At 34.8% G+C, this 20,041-nt stretch overlaps 1 protein-coding gene across 1 annotated transcript in view; it reads left to right on the top strand.

The window, feature by feature from the left end:
- The window catches only part of USP24 (ubiquitin specific peptidase 24), a 4,679,666-nt gene that overhangs the window by 3,683,307 nt on the left and 976,318 nt on the right, over positions 1 to 20,041 (top strand). Inside the window, exon 50 of the mRNA XM_044085508.1 lies at positions 12,104 to 12,245. Coding sequence (XP_043941443.1) covers positions 12,104 to 12,245 — 142 coding nt within the window. The remainder of the gene's footprint in view (positions 1 to 12,103; positions 12,246 to 20,041) is intronic.

Here is a 20,041-nt window from a genome sequence, read left to right as displayed (position 1 = left end):
TTTATAGGTCATGTTACGGAAGTTTTTAGCTTTATATATATATATATATATATATATATATATATATATATATATATATATATATATATATAAATGTAAATATATATATAAATATATAAATATATATATATAAATATATAAATATATATATATAAATATATATATATATATATATATATAAATATATATATATATATAAATATATAATATATATATATATATAAATATATATATAATATATATATATATATATATATATATATATTTATATATGTATATATATATATATTTATATATGTATATATATATATATATATATATATATATATATATATATATATATATATATATATATTTATATATGTATATATATATATATATATATTTATATATGTATATATATATATATATTTATATATGTATATATATATATATATATATATATTTATATATGTATATATATATATATATATATATATATATGTATATATATATATATATATATATATATATGTATATATATATATATATATTTATATATGTATATGTGTATATATATATATATATATATATATATATATATATTTATATATAAATATATATATATATTTATTTATATTTATATAAATATATTTATATATATTTTTATATTTATATATCTTTATATATGTATATATATATATATATATATTTATATATATATATATATATATTTATATTTATATATTTACATTTATATATATATATATTTTTATATTTATATATCTTTATATATGTGTTTATATATATATATATATATTTATATATTTATGTATTATGTTGATATATTTATATTTATGTATTTGTATATATTTATATATTTACATTTATGTATTTGTATATATTTATATATATATCTATTTATATATAAATATATATTTTTATATATATATTTATATGTATGTGTATATATTTATATATATATATATATATATTTATATGTATTTATATTATATGTATTTATATATTTGATATATATATATATTTATATATTTATATATTTATATATATATATATATTTATATATATTTTATATTTATATATTTATATATGTTTATATATTTTATTATATTTTATATATATTTATATGTTTATATATGTTTATATATGTTTATATATGTATTTATATATTTATATCAATATTTATATATTTATATATGTTTATATTTATATTTTTATATATTTATATATTTATATATGTTTATATATATATATATATATATATATTTATATATAAAAATATATAAATATAAATATATTTATTTATATATATATTTATATATATATATATATATATATTTATATATATATATATATTTATATTTATATTTATATATATATATATTTATATATATATATTTATATATATATTTATATTTATATATTTTTATTTATATATATATATTTATATATATATGTATATTTATATATATATTTATATATATATTATATATTTATATATGTATATATATATATATATATATATATATAGATATATATAGATATATATTTATTTATGTATATATTTATATGTATATTTATATATATATTTATATATTTATTTGTGTGTGTATATATATATATATATATATATATATATATATATATTTGTGCCTGGAACATCCTCCCAAGCCAGCTAACCTCAATATCCTCTGTCAGCTTATTTAAAAGCAAACTTAAACCCTACCTCAAATCACACTGGCTATGCCCCTGTGTTAACCCAGACTAAGTACCTAACTATTAACTAGACTCCCACAATTCCTAGCCTCCCATGATCATGAGCTTGTGTTGTCTCACTAATTTTTAGTGAGCTAACCTTAACTCTCATGTAAATAAGTATATACTGTGGAATGGTCAAACACCTTCATATAGTATCACAACCTATATGTTAAATAACACTAGAAATCCATCCTTGTTTGCTGTTCTTCTATACTCTATCTATTGATCTCTAGTGTTTTTCTTTCTTATGTTTTTGTGAGACCTTAGTATCTTTTATCATAAATTACTAGGTGTATCTAATTTTGTAATATGTTATAAAGATTTGTACTACACCATTTCTAATACAAATGTATTAGTCTTATTCATCTACTCTTAGATACATTTTTCCTTTTTCCTACTGAAATATATAATATATAATCTTAAGCTTGTACTATAATTGTTAAAACTTCTTATGTACCAAATTATACTGTGATTGTCTTTGTCTTGACCTTTTATGTTGTTGTAATTTGCTTAGCTTTTCTCCCCGGGCCTCCACTGAAAATGGACATATATCCAGCTGGACTAGCCCGGTCAACAAATGTAAAATAAAATAAATATATTTATATATTTATTGATATATTTATATATATATATATATATATATATATATATATATATATATATTTTTTTTTTTTTTTATTATTTATATATATATGTATATGGGTCTACTTTATGTGCTCAAAGTCCGAGAATATCGAATACGATGTAAATGGAAATATCCGTAGGTGGAAATTTCCATTTACTTCAATGTAGTGCGATCTCGGAGTTGGTATATTTAAGTAGCGGGGGGTGCACCGGGGTTGCCCCCCTGCCGACACTAGTTTAATTTTTTTTTTGTGTGTGTTTCTTTTATGTGGACTTCAATTGTTTAATAGTTCAATGCATATGGTTCGATCCATATGCATTCGAGCTATTAAGCTTTCGAGGTCCTAAAGTAGACCCTATATATATATATATATATATATATATATATATATATATATATATATATATATATATACAGTGTGTGTAAGTAGACTTTTATGATGGAAATGTTGTGAATCGTGCAGTTTTGTCATTATTGTTTCATTGCCTACTGGAAAAATGTTTAAACCAAACATTTAAAATGCGCTCCAAGTCTAACAAGTGTGCTGTATTATACAAGGAATATAATTTAATAAAACCAGGAAAGTGTATCATAGAACACATGTATGTTTCTTGTTTTATGTGCAATGGGCCTATTATTTTTATCCACCTCTGGCCAGATACATTTCCTTTGGATGTGGTGTGGGTTTCAGTGCTGTTTCAATGAATGTGAGTTTCAGTTACAGAGAAGTTTTAATTCTTAGTTTATTTTCATTGTGAGACAGTATTGCTTTGTTTAGCGGATGTCTATTAGTGTTTGTCATAGTGCTATAAAATGTAGAAATAAAATCCAAGTAATCATTATAGAAGTAAAGCAGTATGCACACATTAGTGTTTATGGTAAATGGGGCGAAATAACCAGGTAATGGGACAGTGGAATGGCTGCAGGCTTCAGGGGGACTCTGGTGCCATATTTTGGTTTTCTGTTCTTCAGTTTGCATTTGATAGTTGGTATCCCACAATCACATTGGAGTGGGTGGAGTTGCATAATGATGTATGCAAATTTTATCTTAATCAGCGTACAGATTTGTACCTATTTTTCATGGGACTTGCTCAGATTTTTGATATTTCAAGGTTGCGAGGTATGTTTTGTAGAGACAAACTTCCTGGACCACATTGACAGTATGCACGGAGCAAACATACTGGATCAGGTCCTCTCTAATCTGGGAGAGGGCTGCAAACCTGTTAGTGTCATATTCTCTCTGGAAAGCTCAGACCACAAAATGGTCTCCTTTGAAGTAAAAATAAAACCTGGAGCCCTAGCTGTTCATAAACTAATTTAAGGTGAACTTCTAGTTAAGCACCCCCCCCCAAATAAAAATAAAACATTGAAAACACTGCTGTCTACTCAGGACTGTTAACAGAAACCATATACAGGTATGATAATAGCTGCACAGAGGCAGCTGTACCACCAGGAATAACTGCAAAACTAATTCAAAAAACAAGGTACCTTGTTTGGAATCACAATATCAGTAGGTTGTATAACAGAAGTAAGAAAATCATGACAAAAATTAGCAGGTGTAACTCCCGGCAGGTGAAGAGCACGCTCTCTCAAACTAAACAAGCAACTCGGAGGACAGATAGTTTTCCAAAGCCAAATTTGAGGTAATTTTGGCCTCCCAAGTCAAGGAAAAACTGCAAGGCATCCATTAGTTATGCCCACAACCTCAAAGGCAGTGCACATTTGTGTGCAGAGCTCATTGTTAATTGAGCCACCTATACTGAGCCAGAAGATATAACAAATCAACTGGCATTCAAATTCAGCTCTAACTTTACCCGTTCCCACACTCCAGCCTCCTCTCAGGAAATGCTGTGAAATATTCTCTCAGTTAATGCCATCAAATATATCTCTGCTATCATTAGGGAAGAGGCTGTCAGTGCTCTTTGAGGCCAAGAACACTGGGTCACTGAGCCCCAACAATATCCCAGGCTGCCTTCCAAATAGCATGAAACATAACCTGTTGGGTCATCTGGAATTAGTATTTAATGATTGCCTTCAGACAGGTTTGTTCCTCACGAATGGAGAACAGCAACCATCGTCCCTCTGTAAAAGGTGGGCCATCTATAGACCCTGGAAACCACAAACCCATAAGTCTCACTAGTCTCCTGCAAAGCTTTGGAAAGAAGTGTCATTGAAATGTTCAATGATCAGTAATGACACAGGAAACTTTAGTCACTGGACCCAACCCAATTTGATTTGGTCAAGGGCAGGTAATGCCTACTTAACCTGGTGGCCTTCTTTGAGAAGGTCAACAAAGCAATGGCTGAGGACAAAACAGTATACACTGCCTACTTTAACCTGTCCAAGGTATTTGATACAGTATCCCTCTCTGACATTGTTGATAAACTTGAGGTTAGGTATAAACCCCCTATGTCACCTGATGGATAGCCAGTTGACTCGCAGAAAGGACCAAGGAAGTTAGGATTGGGGAGTACACCTGTACAAAGAAACCAAACACCAGACATCAGTCCTGGGGCTGCTCCTTTTTGGCATCTACTTCTCTGAAGACAAGGCCAATGTCAGGGGTCTCTGGCAGACAAAATTTGAAGACGATTCAAGTTAGGAACAGTCATTGAATCCCCTCCTCCCCCACCACACACACAGACACACAGTAATGTTCTCCAAAAAGGGCTGGCCTAGGCAAATAACTAGTGTAAGAGCCATGGACTAAAAATGCCAAGAAATGCATAATCGTATCCTTTGGGAAGTCGGTCATCCCTGGTAACTGTCATATTATCAATGCACCATTAAGAGTAGACCCAGTAGTCAGGGACTTGGGGACACATGTAGACAGTAATGTAGCATTTGATCATCATGTGTATACAGTAGTGGGGAAATCATTCTGTGTTACGCAACTTAAAGAAAGTTATGGCATCTAGGTCCAAGGAGGTCATTGTTTCAATGTATTAAACATTCATCAGACCTAATGATTGAATACACAATGTTCCCTTTGGTATGTACCTAACCATGTACATCCAATGTCCACAGAGGTTCCTCACTAAATTAATGTATAATGTAAATAACATGTCCTGTGCAAACAGCCCCATAGTCCTAGCCCTGTATTCTGTCTCCTATGGGCTGTTGAGGGGAAATATATGCCTGGCCCCACCCTGATGGACCTCCTGCATATATGCAAAAAAAACCCCCAAAAAACACAGCACCAGAATTACCCATGCTAAAGATTTAAACTTTGCCTGCGATATAAATAGGTTGTGCTGAAGAGACAGGTATGTATCCCAGAGCCTACCCCTTTTCTGGAATAGGCTCCCCATCCATGTAAAGCAGAGTTTTTCCATAATCCAGTTCAAGTGCAATTTGAATAATTGGATGGGGAATAGGAAATTCATACCTGATTTGGCACCTATGTCTCGAATGGACAAATGTTTCATCTTCCAGGCCCCTTCTTGCGAATGTTTTATCTCCCAGGCCCCTGCTTGTAAATGTTCCATTTCATCACAAGCCCTTCCTTACACTTATCAAGGGTACTAGAACTTGTAAGACATTTGAGATGCGTGGCTAGGCTTAAAAAGGCACCAGTGGTCGTTAGCCTAGTTACACACCTATGAACCTTATGTCTCACTCGCCTCCTGGCTCTGAAAATGTGCTGCACCAGATTAGTGCACCACTTATCTGTAACCTCATCCTTGCTTTACTCCCTTCCATATCCTTGTCCTACCTGTACTGTAACTCGTTCTCTTCCCACTTTTTGTTATATTCCTTCACCCTCAAATACCCATGTCTGTTTCTCAACTTTAGCTCTGTCTCAGCACCATACCTGTTGTAAGACGTATTGCTTTCTCTGTCATAATACTTTATCAAATTTGAAATACAATTCTTCTTCTTTTGAAAAAATGTTGTATAGACTATATTATATATAGGTTCATAGGTAGGTACTAGGCTATCGGCCCAAGGGCCTACGTAAGCCTAGCCAACAAGGTTCCCTGGCTTACGCCACCCAAGAAAGTTATTTTCCTGTGCCACTGTCGAGCAGAGACACAGAAGTGATCCCTGGGGTGTATTTCCTATTTCCCATCCACTCATCAAGATTTTTCTTGGAGTGCTAAGCCTGTTCCAGAGTATGGCAAGTCTCTGGGAGACTAACCCCTCACCTAAACACAGAGAGATATTAGTGCCCTTCAGTTATCAGTGTCACACTGTCTATTACTGTTGTTTGTATATTGTAGCCTTTCTCCCCGGGCATCTACTGAAAATGAGTCCTGTTCCTAGTTGGATTTTCTTGGTAAACAAAAGCAGTAAATAAATAAATAATTCTACAGATTTTACTCTGCTCTTTGACAGTATTCTCATATTTTCCATCTTTTTGTCACACACTGTTTTTTAAGCTTGTCTATGAGTAGTAGTCCACATTCCTAGTAGAAGTGGGAAGAATTATGTACAATATTTGGTATTCAGATTTTATGCGAATTAGACGTTCAGGCTTTAAACTGGATGCTCCTATTTTTCAAGGACTTTTGTTCCTTTTTTCAGTGAGTGCAGGTTAAGAGGTATTATTCCGAGCTGACTTCGGAATTGTGTCAAAAGCTTTGGCCATTTCAGGTATGCGGTGTGTACCGCTTTGCCTTCATCCTTTACTTTGGTGGCCTTTTCAAAAAAAATCTACCAGGTTGAGGAAGCATGACCTGCCCTTGACAAATCCAAACTGAAATAGGTCCAGTGTTTGGAGGTTCCCTATGTCCTGATTTGATTAAATCCATAATAAGTCTTTCACAACTTTGCATATGAGTCTGGTCAGATTTATGGGTTTGTAATTGCTTGGGTCTGTAGAAGGATCTCCTTTGTGCAGAGGAATGTCTGTTGCTGTTCTCCATTCACTTGATACAAAACTTCTATAGCGGCTACAATTGAACAGTGTTGTTAAGGGCTTTGGCTAAATCATGCTTCGTACTATTTAAGATGCATCCAGGGATATTGTCAGCACCCATTGATGCAGTATTTTTATCAGCCAATAGGTTCCTGTATCTTCAGCCTCAGCTTAGGTAACATTGTTTACAATAGACTCAGCCTGAGCATACCTCTCAACTGTCCAGATTTTTGCTTTATGTTTTGGGTGTGCTCCTCATAAAATGTTTCCTTTCTGGCAAAGAAGTTTGGATTAAATTCACTAAATAATGTTGACTTTTGAGTTTCAGATTTCATAGCTTTCAGAAAATACATGGTAACAAAAATCATTTTATTCTAGCAACTTTTTAGGTTTGTAAGAAGAGTGTTTAAAAATTGTCCCTATTTTTCAGCCTTTGTTCCTCCGTTATTTTAGATTTGTCCAGATTTCTTGTTTTAACAGGTTGGGAAATATGGACTCCTTGCAGTGCTGCATTGTGACTTTATTACGAGCATAACTAAATAGTGGCGTATAGGTTTGTAGGTAGGTACTAGGCTGTTGGCCCTGGGGCCTATACATGCCCAGCCAAAAAGGTACCCTGGCTTTTGCCACCCAAGAAAATTATTTTCCTGTGCCACTGTCGAGCAGAGCCACAGAGGTGATCCCCGCTGTGAATTTCCTATTTCCCATCCAATCATCAAGATTTTTCTTGGAGTGCTAATGAGGAGCTTTGTTTGATATAGATAGGTAGTTTATTCCAGAGTATGGGAAGACTCTGGGACAGGAATCTATCCCTCCGGCATGTTCTGTTTATTGTGGTGACAAGGTTTAAGTCCCTAGAGCGTGTAGCTCGGAGGGATTGGGATTTCTTTACGTGGAGCATGTCCAACAGCTCTGGGTTTGACATAGCTTTGTATGTTAGGCAGAGATCATCTCTGAGTAGGCGATATGTGACGGAATAAAGCTGGAATTTTTTGAGACTGTCTGCGTAGGGCAACTTTTTGAGGCCGGTAATCCTCTTTGTGAGGTATTTCTGCGGCCTTTCCAGTTATTATGATTCTCTTTGATTTGGATAGCTGTTTTAGTCTATTTTAGCTATTTTAGTTTGTCAGCGTCAAACAGTTGAAAAAAGTCAAATTAGGTAATCCTATAAATTCTTTTGGATTGATGTCAGATTAAACAGATTTGAAATGGTTACAAGCAATGTTTGTAAAAAGTTTTATAACTCACTTAACTAGAAGTCTACCATCAAACAGTACAACTAAGATAATGTATAAATGAAGTAATAATTCTACTGCCAGTTATACAGGAAAGCACAAAGCAGAATTATTAGAGGTAGCCTTGTAGGTCATTTAGTTATAAAGGATACATCTGAGCTAGTCCATTGCTTGTACCTAGCAGAGTAACTGGATTTTTGGTTGTTTAAGATGGTTTATTTATTAGAAGACTATTGCAGATGTTTAAAAGGTAATTTTGTAGAGCTGAGGCTGCTCTAGTGAGCAGTTGCTGATGGAATTATGTGCAGTATAAGCATTCATAGATTTGTTTGTCTTTGCAACAGTGTAATTATTGAATCCCCAAATGATGTGGATACTCTACAAAAGGGCCTTAGAGAAACAGATGCTTAGTGCCAGAGCCATGGGCTCAAGCTCAATGCCAAGAAATGTATAGTTATCCCCTTTGGGAAAAAACATGTACCCATGAATTATCACACAGGTAGCAGTACACTATACACCGAAAGTGTGATAAGAGACTTGGGGACACAGGTGGACAGTGGTCTCACCTTCAATAACCACATCGCCACAACAGTCAGGAAATCCTTCTATGTGGCACACCTCATCACTAAGGGCTTTTCATCCAGGAAAAAGGAGGTCATTGTCCCACTGTACTCATCCCTCATTAGACCTATTATAGAATACAACACCCCATTTGGTATATACCTCTCAAGACATCTGCAACAACTGGAAAAGCCGTAGAAATACCTCACTAAAAGAACCACAGGCCTAAAGCAGATGCCCTATGCTGACCGCCTTAAAAAAACTCCAGCTATACTCTGTCACATATAGTCTACTCCAAGGCGAGCTCTGCTTAACATAGAAGGCCATGTCAAACCCAGAGCTGTTAGACATGCTACACTTAAAGAAATCTCAATCCCTCAGAGCCACACGCTCCAGGGATCTAAATCTTGTCATCACAATAAACAAAACATGCTGGAGGGATAGGTTCCTGACCCAGAGACTCCCCAGACTCTGGAATAGACTGCCCATATATGCCAAGCAGAGCGCCTCTTTGGCCCTCTTCTAAAGGAACCTTGATGATTGGATGGGAGAAAGGAAATTCACCCCGGGGATCACGTCAGTCGCCGTGCTAGACAGGGGTCCAGGGAAGTAAATAGTGTGGGAAGAAATAGCCAGGGAATTGTTACGGCAAGGCTTGTATAGACTCTAGGGCCGATAGCCTAGTACCAACCTATGTAGGTATGAAATCTGCATTCATTTATTTGAGTTGTAGGAAATTTGATTACTCAGTAATGGTGGGTGAAGTAATGGGATTTCATGTATACTCACCAAGAAGAGTCCCTTGTGTTTCAGCTGAATACAGTAAGAACATATATGTTATGTAGAGGATAAACAATTTATGCTAACCGTGCTGTAACTGGGATTCAGCAAATTTGTTGATTGCCATGTAATGTGACTTCCTTACGTTGATATCACAAAATCTTAAGGGTAAAGAAGCTTTCCCCTTGCTCACAAAGTTCAGTAATTTTAGTTAGATTTAAGGGGGGGGGGGCTACCTCACAATGTCGACTGGACAGATTGTCGTCACTCAAACAGTGGTACATAGAGGAGTGGGGTTTTGCCCTTTCCCTGCTATAATGCAGTCTCTGAGTTAGTATACAGGGGATGGGGGATTTATTTTATACTTTCCTGTACATTTTGTCATATTCTGGCCTTCCAGTGTTTTCTGGTTGATGTTTTTTAGTGTCGGCTGTTTGTGCAGTTGACAGTATGATGTAGAAGTATTTAAAGGAGGCAGGAGATGTGTGGAAAACAACCCTCCACACAGGGGCTAAGGTGAGGTGTTCCCTCCTCACACAAAAATGATTTAGGTTGTGTTTTTTTTGCTAATGTCTTTGTTCCTGTTGTCATGTTAATGGTTGTGATGTTTTGTATTCTTCTCATAACAAAATTGTTGTTACTATTAATTCATTATTTACTATAGGTGGTAATGAAACGCTGACAGCAGTTTTACCAGTGTCGATGACGTGGTCCTTTTAATGAAGAACTGCCACCTGAGTTCACTGTGGGTTTATAGTATCCTTCATATTATTCTGACATCTGTTTGCAGGAGCCTGCTCCTTAGGACTTTTATGATAGGGTCAGTCATTATGTACTTAGTCTTCTGCACCTCTCTTCATGTAGGAGTCGCGCAGGTTACAGTAACTGAAAACTCTTGATTGAATTAGCCCTACCTCACCAGAGGTCATCCCACTCCCCAAGAAAGGAAGAGCAAACCAATCAGCCACTTAGTTCCATCTCTTCTGTCATGACCTCTTGCTCAGAGATTGTTTATTAACTGCTGGCTGTCACTGGAGCAGACTGCATGCCTCTTCATCAGTAGGCAAGTTGGAGCTGACCTTTTCGTGTTAGTATGTAAACTGTACAGAAATAACTCACTGATACTTAAGCTGTTGTGCAGTCCCCAAGGAAAATGATGGGATAGTGGGCACTGCTGGTACTTAAACAGCAATAGTCTTCACCTAGTGGGGGAAATATTGACTAATGAGCTTTGTGGCACTTTGGGGAGATATCGTGCTCCTTACTGTTGTTTCTTCCCAGGGTTTTGATGTACAAGGCACCGTAATAAGACAGTCCATAATACATCATTGCTCTCTGATATTCCTCTGCATAAGGTATTCCAGAATATTCAGCTTCTTTCCTGGATCACTCTTACCCTGCCTCTACTGTCCTCCTCCTAGGGAGTGATGATGGTGGTCCAGGAGATGGGCAATATTCTATCTTTGTAATGAACAATTGTATGAATGTTGAAAAAAAAGATACCCAATTCAACAATTATCACTGTAGAATATCTCCTTTCCCTAACATGTGGTGACCTTAGAGTTGATAATTTTGCTAAGCAGGAAAAAGATGGGATATTGCAGTATTAGAAAGCAACTTCTGGATTGCACTGCACTGCAAACTTCTGTTGTGATTCCAATGCAAAACCTATTTGATCTTTTTTTAAAGCAGGACCTTTGGATAGTTAATTCATCTTTCCTTCTCTACAATGCCTGTCTTTACATTACCTGAGCTCAACTCAAGAAAAGGGCTTCCATTTTGTCAAATACATCTAACCTTTATGCTATTCAGCTGACTGTGTAGACATTCTTATAAAGTTCTGATCCTTCTTGTATGAATGATGGACTAGTTGACCTTTATTAACTTTCTTAATGGAGTGTTGTTTTTTTACATAGCTAATACGTTTCAGTGGTGTAAGTCTGGTTGTTGCTGCAACAGAGTATGTGCAAGCCACACTCAGCAGATTTATGAGATGTCTGTTTTATATGCTAGGTTTTGGGGAACCATAGCATAAGCATTAATTCAGAGACTAGAATGTTAAAGTAAAATAAATAAATTAAATTGGATACCAGTAGTAGAGTCATATCTTTATTTTGCAGGGAAAGATGGAATTGTTAGACTTCACATAGATCTGATATTTGACTCTGGTGTATTTCAGAAACTGCTGTGATGAAAAGTTAGCAGAAATGAAAAGGTAATGTGTCTTCAACATATATTCTGAAGTGTTGACGAAGACTTAAAATTATTGCTTTCTTTCTAAAGCTAATCCATATCCTGAGGTCCGTCGAAGGTACTGGAATGCTTACATGCTGTTTTACCAGAGAGTATCGGACCAGAACTCCCCTGTTTTACCAAAGAAGAGTCGCGTCAGTGTAATGCGTCAAGAAGCTGAAGATCTTTCACTGTAAGTACCTTCAAATATTTTATCATACTTGTTACCAAATAAGGGGCTGTGTGAGTGGCTTTTAAGCTTTATCATCATATTTTTCTGTATTTCATTTTCTTTTAACCTGTTTTAGATTAATTGTTTTTGTCTCCATCCCTTTACTTATCAGCTATTTCTTTAAAATAGTTTCTGCTTAGACGTAATTCAAAGATACCATGAAACTACCCCCGGTCTCTCTTAGCTTTTCATCTTGTAGTTATCAGTCCAGTCACATACTTTTTTCTTATCAATTTCTCCACCGCTTATTCCACAACTGTTTCTAATTTTCCCATAATCATTTGAACATACCACATTTTATTATATGTAAACAGCTCAGTACACCTGCTACACCAGATAATCAACATCATATTCATTATAATTGTATCAGCCTTATCAATTTCATAATTAATTTTATTCTTATGCATCTCCTATATATTCATGTTCATACTAACATTATCCACATATTTTTACCATATTCTTTTTTAAATAATTGATGTTTCCTGTGCTATTTTACATTTTGCTAAAACATTTCTGTCATCTCGTCTATTCCACATTATGTACACATTCCTTCTGCTTGTAATTCATTTGTGCTTTTACAGGTTTTTTTCTACCATCAGTCTGCACTCAAACTCTTTTAATTTCATATATTTCTTTAAAACTTTGTCTGTCTTGTATTGCTTCTTGTATGTAATTGGGTAAGTCTTGCCATGTTTAATATATATATATATATATATATATATATATATATGTACATATGTATATATATATATATATATATACATATATGTATATATACATATATATATATATATATATATATATATATATATATGTACATATGTATATATATATATGTATATATACATATATATATATATCTATGTATATGTGTATATATATATATATATATATATATATATATATATATATCTATAGATATATATATATATATATATATATATATATATATATATATATATATATACAGGGGCGGCCCGTGCTATTGAACTGCCAGACTGCAGCCCCCTCAACTGTAAAATAAAGAAATAAAAAGGAAAAGAAAATATAAAAAAGACTTAAAAAATCGCGGAATTTCTCGCATGCGCAGACTGTCTCAGCAGCAGTCCGGACTGGGAAACATGAAGAACGGAGCTCCCAGAAGTCTATGCAGTTTTAAACTGCATAGACTGTCACTGGGAACAGATCGGACCCGCACTGCAACGTTGGCAGGCTGGAGTCTCGTCGGGGATCTCGCGCGCGTGGTGGATGTGCTCCAGATCTCGCGGGGATGTGCTCGAACGTGCCAGCTATGGGATGTAATGGTCTACTGAATGAAGGGATCTACGTGGACAGCTATGAAGGTAAGAGGGACAAAGGGTGTGTGTGTGTGTGTGTGTGTATATATATATATATATATATATATATATATATATATATATATATATATGAGGAGAAATAATGGGAAAATTAGATAAAAGTCTGAGAATGTGATGTTCTGTTATGCACAATTCTGTGCTGAGGTAGTACACTGAATGCTAATTACATTTAGAAACCTAAGGGCAACGGAGAGTAAGTTAATCCTGACCAGTGGATAGAGACAGATGCAAATGCAGGTACATATGAGTGGAAATGAAGAATGCTGAAAATGAGGAGACTAATGTTGGGAGCAGCCCGTAGTGGCTGTACTGGAATAAAAAATGCTTGCTTTGCTGAGATTAAAGATGTAAATTAAATGGCCTGTTTAATGTCAACATTTCATGATGTTAAAGCAGCATTTGATTAAGTATATTTTGTAGTCTTTACTTAACAGAGATGAAAGGATAGTTTAGAATCCCAGTAGTGTATGATATGAATTTCTTCATTAACTTTGAGTACAAAATGTTGAACATGCTGTTTTGGGCCTGCATGCTTGCTGGAGGCTACCATATTGCCATCTGATATAATTGGAGTTAAAAGTTGCATTGTTAGCTCCAGTTACAAATGAAATTATCAGAATTGTAAAGAACTGGACTTAATCATGTTTTTATGAAAGTGGTAAATTATTTTGTACATTATAAACAAGTCTTAAAAGGAGATGGGGAAACGTATAACTCAAATTACTTTTGAGACGCAAGAAAAATGGAAGTACAAAAGTAATATTTATATAGACTAAAACAGGGACTAAACAGAACAAAAAGGCTGTATTTGTATTTGAAGCCAATGATAATGATTGTGGAGTCTATGGGACAAAACTCAAAAGAAGTAAGTACATATATATATATATATATATATATATATATATATATATAAATAAGACAACTCAGAAAAAAATTGAGGATGAGACAGGTTTGTCAATAGGACTTTTAGCATAAGAATGGTAGACAATGGTACAAAAACAAAAAAACAAATACAAATAATAAGGAAAATGGTAGGCTAGCAAAAATGCATGCGTTTTGATTTACATTCTGCAGAAAATAGGATGCATGGCATGTTTCTATTGGATAAGGGCTGGCAGGCCTAGTTGAAGGCAGAGTGTTTTCAATGTGAATAAGGTTGCCCTGTGTCTGACTCTACTCCTCAAGATGGGTATTCCCATTTTCTTCCTCAGACTTCCTGATACTTTGCCCCCTCTCCATGTTCCATCTAGTATTCACCCCTTCTTCCTTAAAAAAACAATTAAATATACATAATTAGTAGAATGAAGTATTGAGAAAGAAATGTAGGCAACTAATTTATGAGATCCTCCACGAGTACAGGGTGAGTGCTTTGTACAATCAATATAGCTTAGTATTACTCTTTGAGGTTTGAGGGGATAGAACACAAATGTCATAGGCAAGTGTAGGAACTGCAACCTTGGAGCTGTTCCCGATGCAGGCAAATGGGATGATGGACAAGCTGATAACATATCAGTGCACACTTTTAAATACTATACCAATTGTTAAGCAATAGACTGGAGTGTCACACATGCATGTTACATAGTTATCTCTCAGTTAAGGTCTACATTATCACTTTGTTTATTTTATTAATTTTGCACTAAACAAAGAAACAGAGAAATAATTATAAATAATTATAACCATTTATCGCAATACTTGGACAGATAGATTTTCATGCAAAATGTTGAGGTGTTAGATTTGGGGCAGTTGTACCTAGTACCCCTAGTTCTCTAGTGTTGTTCTGTGAACCATGTTGATCCAGTGGTGCAGGATCAGGTTCTCAGGCATCCATCAATATAAGTCATTGTGATGATGGCACACCTGAACAGATGACCAGTAAATCCCCATTCTTCTCTTCAGCTCTCCAACGATCATCTTCCAGATTTCCTTAATAGGGAAGGCTCTTACATTGTTCCAAATCCTAGGTTCACGGGCAGAGTACACATGCAGCAGGGGCAGAGTATCTCTTTTGGTCAAGTTGCAGCTCAGACATCATTTCATCCATTTACTGTACAGGGAAGCAGTCAGGTCAACAGTAAGAATGCTGTGTCCTGAGAACACAGTTTTTAATGGAGTCTTAAATTTCACTTCTGCCTAGATGGGCATATCTGGAAGGTGTATGCCACATCATCAGTGTATATATTGCAGGCTAACTTTGATGCTTGTAAACTTGCTTTGATAAACATCATTGCCTGCCAAGCACTTCATACAGATGTGTGCCAATGGTTTTCTGCAAATCTTCATGCTAATTAGCCTCATTAATAGTCTTTGGCTTAAAACATATTTAAACAAAGTATGGGAGCAGGTAGGTTGTTGGCAATCTTTGGAAACACTATAGGTTGTGTATGCTGTATTCAGTGAGTACTTCAAGTTTTATTGTTATTTGCATTAATAATTTTTTGCATAAATGTTGAGGTTTATTTCACAACATTTCAAGAAATGTTAAGAATTGCAGTGGCATCCATGAATATCTGCATTGGTGATGTTTTTATTCACACATTTTTAATGGTGTGATATAGGTTATTTACACTTATGTTGGTGGTACTAAGTAGGATGAAGGCATATGCTATGTTGTTTAAATCAATGATTTCTATATTGCTCTGACTGTTTTGCACAGGGACCTTGGCAGTAAAATGTATGGTGGTAACACAGCATTTTATTCTAGCAACTTTCCAAGATTATACAAGCAATGTTTAATGTGTCCCTTTTTTTTGGGCTTTTGCCCACCCCCCCCCCCCCAATCAATTTTGGCTTTTTCCAGATTTCTTGTGCTGCGAAGTTGAGATGCAGTTGAGTATTGAGTAGATATTACAAGGAGCTGAGAACTGCAGGGGAAGAGAAGTTTAGTGCTGCTTATGCTAAGTCTGCTTGCATTGTTAATAGCACAACAGGTTGTGTACTTGCTTTTGATGCAGAAGGCTGTGGGTTCTACTCCCACAAGGGGTGGATGCTGCCGTACTGAGAATGTCTTCCTTGGCGAAGATGCTAACTATGAGCCTGTTATCAGTGTGCCATCCATTTCCTATTGCAATATTACTAGCTTATCATTTTTTTAATGTAATATAGGCAATTTATTCCTCAGGGGCAACAGACACTTTATTTTTCGATGAAACCATGAAATATAAAGGTGTTTGCTAGCAGCAACCTCTTCATTAGTTACAGATTTCTTTAATGTGGAATTATTTAGATGACTTTTACTTCTTCAGAGATTGTGCATATTTACTGATAATGGTGGACTGTAGAATTGTGCATATTTACTGATAATGGTGGACTGTAGACGTTTGAGTAGACTTTTATGATGGAAATGTTCTGAAATGGGCAGTTTTGTCATTATGGGTGCATGCATTTTGTTTCATTGTTTACTGGAAAAATGTTCTGAATTGGGCAGTTTTGTCATTATTGGTGCATGCGTTTTGTTTCATTGTTTAATAAATTTAAAATGCCCTCTTAACAACTGTACTGTATTCTACAAGGAATATAATTTAGTACAGTCAGGAAGGTGTATCAAAGAGCACATGTATGTTTCATATGCAAGGGGCCTATGATTTGAAAACGGCCCAGAATTCATCTTTATCTGCCACTGGCAAAATGTATTTTCTTTGAATGTGGGTTTCAATGCTGTTTCAATGAATGTGAGTTTCAAGGGCAGAGAAGTCTTAATGCTAAGTCTGTTTTCATTGTGAGACTGCATTGCTTTGTTTAGCAGATGTCTTAGTGTTTGTGCTGTAAAATGCAAAATAAAACTTTCAAATGAAGTCCAAATCATCATAGAAGTAAAGCAGTATGCACATTAGTGTTTATGGTAAATGGAGTGAAATAGCCAAGTAATGGATCATTGGAATGGCTGCAGGGGGGAGGCTCCATTCAACCATGTTGTGAGGGGGAAGGGTGGCAAACTCATACAGCCCCAGCTGAACTATACCTCCCAACTGTCCAGATTTTCAAAGAATGAATAGATTTTTGCTTCATATTTTTGGTTTGTTCCTCATAAAATTTGTGGTTTTCTGGCAAATCATTTAGGAATTAAGTCACTAAATAATGACACACTGCGTTTCAGACTTCATAACCTTCAGAAAAATGCATGCGTAAGTAAGACCTGTTATTCTATCAACTGTCTTAGTTTATACAAGAGCAATTTTTAGTACTGTTTATATGTTCCCCCAATATATTTGGCCTTGTCCAGATTTATTGTATTAACAGGTTGAGAGGTACATGCAAATAAATTGCTTTATAAAATTAGGCATATCCAAACCTCTCAACTGTCCCTGATTTTGGCTCACAATGTTGGTCTTCCCCCTAATAATCCCTCTGCAAAATAGCAATTTTGGAAGACATGGAGGGTTTACAATTAAGAAATAACTGTAATAATCAGAGTTACAGATTACTTTTATTTCAGAAATGCATGTATATTCTTTTATTTTGTCAGCTGCTCAAGTTAGCAGTACTAATATTAAAGTGTCCCTTCTTTGACAGGTTCCCAGCTGTATTGTGTGGCTATTTTATATTTTTGCATCACATTTTTGGTCCATTTTTCATAAAATTGTTTTTTTTTTTTGGCAAATTAGTGACAAATCATTAAAGACTGAAGTTAGAAAATAATGGCAGACATTTAAGTTTCAGATTTCATACCCTTTAGAAAAAATTCATACTAATGCAAGACCTATTCTATTATCATTCTAAGTTTATAAGAGCAATATTTAAAATATTTTTGGGCCTTTGTCCCACTTCTATGTATGGCTTTGTCCAGATTTCTTGCTCTGAGGTTGAGAGGTATGACAAATGTGTCAGGGCCATCATAGTCAGCCAGAGACATTTCAAATTGTGACACTTGTTGCACCCCACTCCCCCATGTAGTGACTCTGGATGTGTCCAAGCAAGGCAAGGAGTAGTTATGCAGTGTAAATGTGCAGAGTATCCCCCCATCCAAGGTAGGCACAAGTACTACAGTGGCTTTTCATTTGTCCTTGATTTTGCAGAATGGTCTGGTTTGTCTTATGTTTGTACTGTTGATTTATGCTTATTACTCAAAGTGCCTGTTGCTCTGTGTTTAAGTAGCAATGCTTTAATGAACATCAGGTAAGCTTGTCTGAGATCGTAAGATGCAAGTAAGCTTTAATAAGCATACTTTTAAAGAATTGCCAACATTGAAAGCCTTTCTGTTGTTGCCATGCAGAGAATACTTAACTTGATAATGTATAAGCCTTGGGTATTGAAATGCATATGACAGTATTTGTAATAAAGGACAGGATTACATTATTTTAAGAAGCTCATTACACTTGTTGGAGACTTCCAGTCATCTCTGCAGGCTTTACCCGTAAACTAAACAGAATGCCAATCATGTGTGGTCCATTTCCTGCACAGTAATTCTTTAAGCAATGTATTTTGAGCTTGTTTCTTGTTTGCTTTTCATTTTTTACTTTGATCGTGTTTTCCCCATGAAACAAGTGGATAGTTCTCAGTCAGCAGGTCTTTTTTGGATAAGAAACATTTTTACAAGTGGGGGCATCACAGAGATTTCTACTTTCAGTTTCAGCGTGTTACTTGGTACTGTAATAAAGCTGAATATAAATTATAATTAGAACTGCAGTGCAAGAAGAAGTGGTTTGAGTTGAGTGCTGCTTGTTTTTCTTATACTTGATTATGACTGGCATTCCAGTAATGTATGTAAAATGTAATTTATTTTTTCATGCCTCACAACCTGTTTGTTTCCATCTAGATATTAAGCTGTCATGCAGCCAATGCACTGAAATATTTTTATTCTTCTACACTTCATTTTGTCTTGATTGGACTCATAATGACGGTTTGGCACCCAGGGCAGCGTATTTAAATAAATTATTTTTTTTGTGGTTTTGAGCATAGCTCCTCCCCTTTCTTGTTGGCCACACCCTTCCCATTGACCCCACCCATTCAGCTGTCTCCTACAGCCCCCCTTTGATTTGAAGTTACCAGATGCCACTGCAGCTAAGTGGAACTTTAGTTGATATTTGTGTGAAATATTTTTGATGCCTTCATATTTTATTGAATGAGTAGTATTTTGAGTGCGTTTTCTAATGCATAACCTTGTTTTTTCCTCTCTACTCTACCCATTGTTACCGTTGGTAAACTTTCAAGTACCATTGTTGGTATGGCCTTTCCTCCCTTACCCTTGTGGTATTCTCTCAATAGTTGGTTATTATTTTCCTGTTTAAGCTATTAGCTTTGGCTTTTAGTGAGGTGTTTCTTCCTTTTCTCTACACATCACAGTATTTATTTGTGACTTTTTTGAATGGTGTTTGACTTTGGTCTAGTTGCATTATACGTTTGGTCTGCAGTGTGTCTTTCTACCAAGATGTATGATAAGAAGGGTACTTCAGGTTTTAAGCA

The sequence above is a fragment of the Protopterus annectens genome, chromosome 10.part0 (assembly GCF_019279795.1).
Source record: "Protopterus annectens isolate FY-2018-M chromosome 10.part0, PAN1.0, whole genome shotgun sequence".
Lineage (NCBI taxonomy): Eukaryota > Metazoa > Chordata > Ceratodontiformes > Protopteridae > Protopterus > Protopterus annectens.
The sequence above is the reverse complement of the archived record's forward strand: the minus strand, read 5'-3'. Positions and strand labels throughout refer to the sequence as shown.